We start from the raw sequence: 11,467 nt of genomic DNA, 5'->3' as shown, positions 1-11,467 counted from the left end.
TTTTGTTTGTCTTGATCAATTTTAGCAGTCTTTTATTTTTCAGTTGGAAAATGACAAGCATCACATGCTGTATTTCAAACTTTCAAGAACCGATATTTACAAGTTGTTCCATAATTGAAGCTTTTTCTTTTCATTCCAGATCTCCAGCCTGAAAACAAATCACTCACATCCTTACTGCAGTTTCATAAGTTGTAAAGTGTCTAAAAATACTTTAAAAAAAAAAACCTCAAACACATGGTTTAAAAGAGCCTGTCTGCTTTACAAAATATTTATGCAATGTTCCTCAATTTAAAAAAATAGCATTAATACCTGTTTACTAGAACATCACCCGTTTTAGTAATTACAGTTGCATTAGTAAAATTCCATCTTCCATGACTGGCTTCAGTATCCTGCTTTTTTCACAATTCAGATTCTTCTACTATTCGTTTTTCTAGCATCTGCTACTTTATACAATATTCAAATATACAGCCACGTGAAACAGTTATTCCCTTTAGCCATGCCCAGTTAATTAGAACAAGTTTATCCAATAGATCATATGAATTCACTGCCTGTGCAAACTAGTAGACTTGGGCCTATGACGTCCATGTTTGTGCACACAAGGCCTCTTCCCACAATTGCTTTCTCTATGGTTTCAGCTAAAACTGTTGATTGCTATTAGACAACAGTGCTAAATAGTGCTTTAAAACATGTTCTTTCTTAGTCTACAGTACACTTTCAAATCTGGTTTTCTGTTTTATATAGGTTCTCATCACCATAGTGCCACAGCCCCTCCCAGTAGTGAATTAAGCACAATGACACACTCAACATGTATGTTTTTTCTCTTTCCTTCCCCAGGAGAAGTGCAGGCAGTGGTTTTGGTAGCTATAGATATATATAAAAATACTCATCCACATAGTGCTATGTAGGAATGTTAGGAAGCCAATAAGTAGCTAATCGTGAAGTCCAGCGGTGTGCAACCTGTGGGTCACAACTGTCTTCCTGGGGGGGGGGGTAGCAGCGCCGGTCCAGGCTGCCATTTTGTTTTCAAGGCTCAGTGCCCAACATTCACGCTGCAGGGGAGCAGACCAGCGCTTTTAATTTAAAGAGGCTGCAATGAAATGTTCCTGGCACCATTTTTGCTCAACCAAAGTTTTCCCAGCCCTGGGGGGTTGCAAATTAAAAAAGGTTGAACACCACTGGTGTAGTCAATGAGAGGAAGCCTCCAGGAATTACTACATTTAAACTGCAGAGCCACAGTGGGGGGTAAGAGCTGGGTAGGCAGGCAGCCCAGCTCCTACTACATTTAAACTACAGAGCCGCAGCAGGGGTAGGTCCTGGACCCGGAGTGAATTAGGACTGAGCTGGACTGGCTTGCATCTGGCCTGTGTTTGCAAGCTGGTGCTGGAGCAAGTTTTGTTTGCAGTGGCCAGGGCTGGCCATGAACAGGGGCTGCCCTGGCAGCAGCCCCTGCCCTCTGTGAGCCTGGGCCCACCATAGGTAGAGGCTGCTTCATGGCAGCTTCCCCTCCGCCCTTTTCCCCCACGTAGAGGCAGTAGCACAGAGGAAAGGGGGTAAAGTGGCACCACGAAGCTGGTGCTGGGGGGAGGGGAAACCAACTTTTAAGCTGTCTGCCCCCAGCACCGCCTCCTGCTTCCTCCCCCTTGCTGCCTCTAATACAGAGGCAGCAATGGGGGAGGAATGTGAGTAGTCGACTTGACTACCCAACAAACCTAAGCTTATCTGGTAGTTGACTACTTGAATACATCTCTGTCGCTATGTATTTCTTAGAGAAAGAAAAGTCAAAGAAATATGCCTTGCACTTGGGGTGGAAAGTGGTGAGTGTTTAGTGCTTAATAGCATGTTTGCTGGCTGACCAAAGCAGATTAAGATCAGTTTTATATGGAATGTGAAAACTTGGCCTGGTTCTCATGAAGCTTAAGGCTCCTTTATACCACTGCAGTAGTGTAAAGGTAGCTATGCAAATCAAAATAAATTTCAACAATTATCTTCCATGGGCTAATGTATAGAGCATTTATAATGATAGCTGCAGCTACTAAACCCTTCCTTTCCTAGTAATTATGTGAAACAGATTCCACAGAGATGAAAAAAAGTAAACATCTGAGTTCAAAACAAAGTTTTTGGCATGAAAAATGTGAAAGTGTCTGTACAGATTTGTTGTATGCTCCTAATTTTCAAAACTTTCTCTCTTGCATTGTATACCTCAATCACAAGACATCTCAAAAAGTTACACAAGCAGAAAGCCTAACATGTCCCTTAAAGGGAAAAGTTGTATATTTTCTGCTTCCTTAGGAGATTGTTTAGTTTCATGGAAGTGCTTTTAAACTCTCTGTCAGCAGACTATGAATATTAAGTCCATCTGGCTTCTGTTTATACTGAAGTTCTCTCACCCTATGATCTCCTTGTAGCACAAATTAGAGATAAGGTAGGTGAGGCTATATCTTTTATTGGACCAACTTCAGTTGGTTAGAGAGACAAGCTACACAGAGCTTCTCTTCAGAAGTGAGCTCCCCACGGACCAGGATTTACTGGCTCAAAGCAGCACCAGACCCTGTCAGGACAACAAATGCAAAAGGTGCTGCCATCTCTACAGTGCTACAATGATCAACTCGTTCTGTCCCCCAAGCACACCTGTCAAGATCCATGTTACACATGCCTATCACAGCATGTGACATATCCAGTGCACTAAATGCCTCAATTACAGTAACACCGGACAATTCTTATAATCCCAGGTGAAAGTGATAAGAGACAAAAGACACTAGAGCACCTGTGGACGAACATTTCACAACGTGCTCACTTGGTCTGACTTCACAGTCCTCATCCTCAAAGGAAACCTGCACAACACTTTTGAAAAATGAGCCCGAGAGTGTAAACTTGTGACTTTGCTAGACACTAAAAATTATGATCTTAATAGAGACACTGGATTCAAGGTTATTACAACTATCTGTAACCTACGTTTTTGTCCTCAACATGCCACCTTGAATGGTTCCTTCAAGTGTGTGTTAACTTAGCTAAAACTGTCACCTTATATTTAGTTGTGACACCAATTACCTTTTCCAGACTTGAGAAAGAGCTGTGTGTAAGCTAGAAAGCTGCTCTCTCTACCAGAAGTTGGTCCAATAAAAGATACTCTTTCACGCACCCTGTCTAATATTGTGACAATAGTACTGCATACAAGCAGGCCTTAACATACAGGGTTGTTAGGAGTGGCACACTCAAAAAGTTACACTTCGGACCTTAAACTTACTGAAGTCAATGGAAGTTTTCCTTCCAATGTCAATGAGTGCAGGTTTGTGTTTAATGTATGTAAAGGTGGTATCAGTACTTATCCATAAAGTAGTTTTGTGTTCTTTCCCATATTAAATCTGAGTCAGTCTTTTGCGTTTTCAAGGACCACTTGTAAGATGTACCTCATTCATGTAATAACAGACCAAAAGGAAATTGGGCTGCTGATTCTAAACCTCAGAGGAAAACCTCCAGCTGCCTTATATATTATATCAGCACACCTGTAGCTTGCTTTTGGCACAATAAATATTTTAGAAGATAAATCCTTGAAGTCTTAATACACGTGGGTTCCTTACTCAGTATTGTCTACACGAGTCCACAAAAAAGTTTAAATGTTCTTTCAAAAGGAACAAAAGATATACAGTTGTACACAAAAAGTCTTGAATTTTATTGAAATTTCAAGTCTTGTATCAAACAAAAAAATGCTTTTCTTCAGACAAAAATATTCTCTCGCTGTCTCCAGATACCAATAAAAGTCTAAATTGGTCCTTTAGTGCCTCTTTTTTTTAATCATCATCAAAAGTTCACACTGCTGGGTTGTTCTGTAAAGTCTCATTTTTATCGTGTGAAGGAACGTACGTGGCGACCTCTTCCACTGCCTCCACTTACAAACTTTCCTCTTGAGCCACCACTACCACCACTGTTAGCACTTGCCCAAGATGGTCCAATTCCACCACGGCCTCTGGAAGCACGGTCACGAGGACTAGGTCGATAGCCTTAAAGAAAAAGTATTAATGGTGTTAGTGCTAATGGATTAGGCACCATTGAGCTAAGTGCTGAACAAGCGTAAGTGTACATAGTCCCTATCTTGTTGTTTATTTTCTAGTAGGAATGTGAATGGGTAATCTGTTAACTGGTTACCTGGTAAGTATCATCCTTAATGGGTGATGCTTCCCAGGTAACAGTTAACTGCTACCTGGGAGCAGCCCACTCTAGCCTAGTCCGGAGAGGGGCTCCAGACTCTTGTGAGGGGAGGTGGGGCTTCCAGTTCTCAAGCTGGGAGTCAGCAGTCTCACAGGGAGGGATGGGGGTGGTGGAAGTGGCAGGGAGGAGGCTGCTGGCTCCCATCCCAAGCAGCTTGCACCGCCCCCCTCAAGGTTCCTTCCATTCTCTCCTCCCCCGCTCCAGGCTGCCTACTCCCAGCCCACACCCCTGTTTAATCAGCATGATGCCCACTTCTGCGTGCTGTCAAAGAGTACCACACACCTGCAGAGCTTAATGGCCTCAATGGTGGCAGTGGGCCCCTGTTAAAATTGCTCTGACCCCCTCTGCTTTCATTGTAGGTTCCTCGTGGTGTACTCTGTGCACTCCAGCTTGAACCCCGGGCTCCTTCACGACGGCTGTAATTTCCTAAACACAAAACACAAATGTTGAACAGCGCTCTGAGATTTTCTGCATTTTAATCTCTGCAACATTTATCTAGTAGTAGGCTGCAGTACATGACTAGTCTACTAGCAATAACTGTATTCAAACAAGACAAGAAGAATGTTATCTACACACAACACCAACATTTTAAATGATATAAGGGACTCCCGATGCCTAATCTATAGGGAGACTGATGCATTAAGTCTCCCTAAAGATGGGCTGAATCTACATCATATGCACCAAGGTAGATACTGTGTTAACACTGTCAAGCCTAAAGGAACCCAAAGTACACTGTTATGCTTTGGAGATGTGAAGAACTTCCTCAATATACCAAGCGCCTAATGAGCTTTGTACAGATGAGTAACTTTACTGGTTTGATGTGGTCACATCATGAAACTCATTCAAGAGGCCACATATCATACAGGCTGCCTGTGTCCTAATAGCTAGAAGACAGTCTCACTAATAACAAAGCCAAACAAGGCTCAAAGCAGTGAAGACGTCAGATTCCAAGAAAGATGTTAAGGGGGAAGACTCAAGAGGCTGCGATTAACCTACACTAATGTCAGATCTCTCATTGTTAGCAGCAGGAGTGAAACCTGCTCTCTGCCACTGCATACTCTTGTGGCAAAGCCTCTTCTGCAGCACACAGAAATGTATCTGGTTTTTAATTTACGGACTCAAATATAATGAACAATAGGATCTGTAAAGTAGTTTGACAGTAGACTCATGCAAATTCCAGTTACAGAATATTTTATCCATTGAACACTGCCCGGAACATTTTCACTCTTCCATGTGTCTCAGTATTTTTGTAGCAACTGCATTACGGAAGCTGCAATGGCAAAGCTGGCAAGTGGCTTGAGATCGTGGCACCCAGAAAGCTGTTGAGGATTTTGCATCTGGGAAGTGGTTGAATCTCCTCCCCCACCCAAAAAAAGGGGGTGTGTTTTCACCAAGTGAAAAAAACTGAAAAACAACTTCAAATAAGTCAATTCAAAATGTTTTTGGCATTTCTGAAAAAAAAAAAATGCAATTGGAAACTTCACCAAATTCAACTCAAATTTGCACAGTTTGTGCCAAAAAAAAAAAAAAAAATACATTTTTGGCAAATTTGCTATTCGTCACAAAAAATAAAGTTTCAATGAGCTCCAGTTTGAGCATCATTGGAGGTAGAAGAGAATGCCTTATGGGACACTGGAGCATTTTATTAACAGTGCTGTGGGCAATACAAAGGTGGAAAGAAATGTCCATCTAGCCCCATAACTTTTCATGGCCATACAACAGAATGAGATCAAAGAGTGAAGATCTAGGTAAAATCTTTTCCAAAAATACCACTCACACCATAATAAAAAACAGTTATAGCTTTGGTTTAACTCCAGCATGCACTAGAGAAGCATTTTATCCTAGACAGTAATCCATTTATTCCAAATCGTCATACAAGAGGCAACTTACCTTTTGAAGCAGGTGGTGTAAAGAATCTATTCTGACTGTGAAAAGCTCCCCGTCCTCCACGATTCCCTGAGAATCCACCACGTGAAGAAATCTTCTGGGATACTTTTGGTGGCCTTTTAGGTGGTGGTATCCCATCTGGAGGGACCACTTCTTTGCTTTCTGCAGCAACAAAATCGTCCACATGCATAGAAGGTGGTCGGCTTGTATTCTGTTTCCTCTGACGAAAGATATCATGTGGTCGAATACCTTGTCCAAATCCTCCCCGACCTCTTCCTCTGGGAGGTGGCACAACATGTGCTCTCTTTGCAGGTTCTATGTACTCAGATTTTCCACTATATAAGCAAAACAAAATTAACAAGATTATTTAGTGACTTAAGAATTTATTCCATCTCATTCTCAGTACATACTCAGTATTTAATAGACACTTAAATTCATAATTTAAAAATTGTGGAACATAATCATATCTTGATAGTTAAGCTTAATATTGTAGGCAAGCCCTTTGTAGAAGTCTTTGCTCCCTCATACTTCTTAAATATGCATCATCCATAATATCTCACTATCAAACTATACAGCTTTCAGTAGACTGCTCAAAAACCAGCTTGTTGTTAGTACATAATATCCATCTCAACTTTAAGTATCTACGTATCTGCAGGAAGGTATATCCCACTCAGCTAGAACAGTGTTTCTCAACGTTTTTTATAAAGTACCACTTTTTCAAAAAAAGAATTGTAAGTACCCTCAGTACCTACAGTTTTCAGACACGCAACTTTTTTCTACCATTGCAACACATTTGTTTAAACAACTTAATCATAGGCGGGCAGGCAATGAAATTTTTGTGTGTAAAAAGGTCCAAAAATAATAAAGCGCTGTAAAACGTAAAACTAAAATTCAATTTTCTCCAAATTTCAATTGTGTTGACGTATCCCCCCCAGACTTCTCTCGAGTACCCCTAAGGATATTCGAACCACCGATTGAGAAACACTGAGCTAGACTACTTTAAATATAGTCAAAGTCAGCAATACAACTTACCTTGAAGTTATAAAGGTCTCATGCTTGTGTTTGCCAAGTTTGAACCCTTTTGTGGTTTTTGTCCTACCAGGAGATGACGGTTCTGACAAAAATGATCTCTCCAGTTCTGCTTGCAAGTCAAAGTCACTGCAGCCTCTCTCAGAGAGTTCAATTAAGTCTACTTTTACCTGCAATGATAGAATACAGTTACACTATCACAGTCATAACCAACAACACTGAATAACACTTCTCATTTAAAAAATACTGAAGTGCAGCTGCATAGAAGTAACTCAGCTAAGGTCCCATCCTGCTCTGCAGTCCCTCACAAGAGCACAAAGCCCCAGTCGGGCCTTCAACTCCAGTCATGTGAGCTGGCAGAAAAGAAGCAACACCAAATAGCAGGAGCTACAGCAGCAGCTCTTGTTCAGGCCTGGACCTCAGCAATAGCAAAGCCTAAGGTTCAGATTTTGAATTTGACAGTCTGCTATCTGATTCAATTAAAACTCCAGCCTAGCAAGCAATCTCACAAATTCAGTAATGTGACTTCTGGGAGGGAGGGAAACACAGGAAGAGATGGTTTGCTAAGGAAGAAGTTTATTTACATAATATCTCTCTTTGTATATCAGCAAGAAGAAAGGAAGGTAAAAATATGAAAAGATGAATAAGAATCAAGTTTGAGATGAGAGATATTTGATAGTTTCTCCAAGTATGGAAATTGAAAAGTCTGTTGTTTCCATTAGTCTCGCCTAATTTCAAAAGCAGTAACTCCCAGGAATAATATCTGACCTATGATACACTCACAGCATAATTTTTTTAATCAAAATATTGAGGTCTGTGTAGATAGACAAATGAAGTTTTTACAAATAATTCAGCCTGTAACTATGAACTTTTCTTAAATTTCGATAGAGTACAAGTTCTTTGAGGAAAAGAATTGCCTTTTCTGTTATGTGTATACAACTCCTAGCACAATCCTAATCAGAATTTCTGAATACTCCTGCAGTATGAAAAAGAGAAAGGAAAAAAAATCATTTTCCCTAGCTAACTTACATACCTAAGTGTCAAACAGCTCTAAAAAGTGATAAAGATCATTCAAGAACAACCGTACTAGGTCAGATAAAAGGCCCATTTAAGCCCAGTATCCTGTCTACCAACAGTGGCCAATGCCAGATGCCCCAGGTAATGAACAGAAGAGTGATCATCAAGTGATCCATCCCAGTTGTTCATTCCCAGTTTCCCAGGATAGGAACTACCATGCCTGCCCATTCTGACTAATAGCCATTAATGGACCTATACTCCATACATTTATCTAGTTCTTTTATGAACCCTGTTATAGTCTTGGCCTACACAACATCCTCTAGCAAGGAGTCCTACAGGATGACTGTATATTCTCTAAAGAAATACTTGTGTGTGTTTAAACCTGTGGTCAACTGATTTCAGTTGATGACCCCTAGTTCTTGTGTTATAAGGAGTAAATCAATTTCCTTATTTATTTTTCCACTGCAGTTATGATTTTATAGACCTCTCTTATGTCTTCTCTTACTCATTTCTTTGCCAAACTGAAAAATCTCAGTCTTATTATTTCTCCTCATATGAAAGCTGTTCCATGCCCTAGTCATTTTTGTTGCCCTTTACTGAAATATTTCCAATTCCAATATATCTTTTGAGATTAGATGACCATATCTGCACCTAGTATACAAGATGTGGGCATACAATGGATTATATAGAAGCAATAGGATATGCTCTGTTTTATTCTCCATCCCATTCTTAATGATTCCCAAAACTGTTAGCTTTTTTGACTGCCACTGCATGCTGAGTGGATATTTTCACAGAACTATCCATAGTGACTCCAAGATCTCATTCTTGAGTGGCAACAACTATGTAGACCCCATCACTTTATTATGTATAGTTGGGATGTTTTCCTATGTGCTTTACTTTGCATTTATCAACATTGAATTTCATCTGCCATTTTGTTGCCCAGTCGCCCAGTTCTGAGAGTTCCCTTTGTCATTCTTGGCTGTCTACTTCAGACTTAACTATCTTGAGTAGTTTTTTTATTGTCTGCAAATTTTGCCAACTCATTGTTTCTCTCTTTTTCCAGTGCATTTATTAATATGTTAATCAGCACTGGTCCTAGTACAGACTCCTCAGGGGACACCATTAGTTACCTCTCTTCATTCTTATTCCTTCCCCTTGTTTCCTGTCTTTTAACCAGTTACCAATCTGAAAGAGGACTATCCTATTACCCCATGACACCTTACTTTACACCTTATAGCCTTTAGTGAGAGACCTTGTCACAGGCTTTCTGAAAATCTATGGTAATTGTGTATCCATATTAATGATTCTGGAAAAAATTAGTATTATCAGTATTCCAAAGACCTCAGTGATTTTCTATCTGCTTCTGCATACGCTTAAATAGGTACAATATTCATCTCTAAGGGGTGCCAGCCAGTATCAGATTGTAGGGCAATGGCAGGAAGAATGAGCCATTCACCTAAATGGTATCACTGAGGCCCACTGGTAACCCTCCTTTTTAATTATCTCAGTTCTTAACAAGTACTGAGGCTGGTCCAGCCTCTTCCTGCTCTACCCTCTGCTACTCTAAAAATCCCATCCTCTTTCCCTGTTTAGATTAAGACTGTTTAGATTAAGGATGTTAAGGACTAGTTGACTCCCCGCCTTGCTGCCTCTATCTGAAAGAGGCAGCAAACGAGTGTGGGGGGGGGGGGGAAGGAGATACTTCAAAGTAGCAGCGCCACCCGGAGCCCAGGGTCAGCTGGGGACTCCCAGGCTCCGTGCAGCATTTCAGCGGAACCTGGGATCAGCTGGAGAGTCCCCTGCTGACTCCAGGCTGCATTAGGACGCTTCCGCTTTGAAATGCACAAGAGCCCCTGCATTTCAAAGTTGGCACACCTGCATGCAGCCCGGAGTCAGTGGGACTTCCCGCTGGTCCTGGGCAGCACGTGGAGTTCCGCATTCCTCCTTTGAAATGTATATTTCAATATACATTTGAAATATACATTTCAAAGGAGGAATGCAAAAGAAGTGCCTATCAACTAGTCGATGGAAATTCCATCGACTTTTCGACTAGTAAATTAACCGATATTTAACATCCTTAGTTTAGATACATATTGAGGGAGCAATAGGGAAAATATCTTGTAAACAAATTCTACTTTCAGCTTAACAAGGAATGCATTTATAACTATTTTTTCTCAGTTTTAATTAAGCTTTTTACCATATCCAGATCAGTGTCAATTTCTTCAGCCTGGAATGGCGAGAACCACATAGATTTCAGTTGGTCATCCATCACATCTGCCAACACATATGTTGTCCTGTAACAATGATTATAAAACATAAGCTTCAGCAAAAGTAGCAAATGTACTATAAGTACTGTATTACTAATATAGTAATTAGAAAACTGAACTGAAAAAGACTTCAGTTGTAATTACATCTCATGAAATCATACTGTGATGGGGCATCTGCCCCACACTGGCCCTTTAAGGGTTAAAACCCAACCCTGGGAGAAGGCTAAGAGAGTGGAGCCTGCAGATGGGGCAAATACAGTCAATTAGGGCCCAACTGGGGCTGTATAAAGGGCTCCTGGAGGGAAGGAAAACACACACTCTTGCTTTAGCTGGGGAGCAGGAGGAACTTGGCTCCTAGGGAAACTGGATGCTTCCTGAGACTCAGAAGTTCTGGGAAGAGGCAGGCAGAGCTGGGGAGCTCTGGCTGCCCTCACTCCCAAGCTGCAGGGCCTGAGGCAAGGCCTGAGAGTACTGGGCTGCAGGGAGACAGCCAGGATAGGCAATGACAGCAGGTCCACACCCCCTTGCTAATGGTGAGTGGCCATTTCAGACTGCAGTTTTCCCCTGTAGCAGGGGATAGATGAAGACTGGCAGTGGGTCACTGAGGCAAGGGGAATTGGGAGTTCCCTGAGAGTGGAGGACCCCAGAGTGCAGGAGCACTGACCTAAGACAGTCTGAGGAGGAAAGGGCACTATGGCCAGGAAGGGACATAGAGCTGAACCAGCAGAAGACCTGCAACAGTGGCTGGGACACGGAACAGCAGAGAGCACTCTGAGGCAGGAGTGCTGATTCCCTGAGTAGCCACCATGAGGCAGCATGGCAGTAAGCAGTTGCCATGTGACACATACTATACTGTTATATTTAAATTTCACCTGATCTATGAGCAAAGCTGCCTACAAAAGAACAGGCCTTAAATTTTTTAAATGCTAATTTAGTGAAGGGCCACTGTGGGAGAAATCCTTAAAATTAGCATTTATAAGAATTTCCATTTAGAAGGAATTATCAAATAGTTTGTTCTTCTCCAATGAAGATATACTAATAACAGCAGTAAGCTGACAGAC

The 11,467-nt window shown here is 41.4% G+C and overlaps 1 protein-coding gene across 6 annotated transcripts in view; it reads right to left on the bottom strand.

Moving 5' to 3' along the window:
- The window catches only part of VIRMA (vir like m6A methyltransferase associated), a 63,488-nt gene continuing 52,021 nt past the window's right edge, over positions 1-11,467 (bottom strand). For all 6 annotated transcript variants that reach the window (XM_006110999.5, XM_089776204.1, XM_075920372.2 and 3 more), the window contains 5 exons: positions 10,337-10,433; positions 7,126-7,292; positions 6,097-6,428; positions 4,489-4,632; positions 1-3,998 (listed from right to left, as the gene is read on the bottom strand). In XM_006110999.5, coding sequence (XP_006111061.2) covers positions 3,841-3,998; positions 4,489-4,632; positions 6,097-6,428; positions 7,126-7,292; positions 10,337-10,433 — 898 coding nt within the window. In that variant the 3' untranslated portion in view covers positions 1-3,840. The remainder of the gene's footprint in view (positions 3,999-4,488; positions 4,633-6,096; positions 6,429-7,125; positions 7,293-10,336; positions 10,434-11,467) is intronic.

Source organism: Pelodiscus sinensis, chromosome 2 (assembly GCF_052426305.1).
Source record: "Pelodiscus sinensis isolate ZL-2025 chromosome 2, ASM5242630v1, whole genome shotgun sequence".
In the NCBI taxonomy this organism is placed as follows: domain Eukaryota; kingdom Metazoa; phylum Chordata; order Testudines; family Trionychidae; genus Pelodiscus; species Pelodiscus sinensis.
Note: the sequence above shows the minus strand (reverse complement) of the source record. Positions and strands in the feature narration are given on the sequence as shown.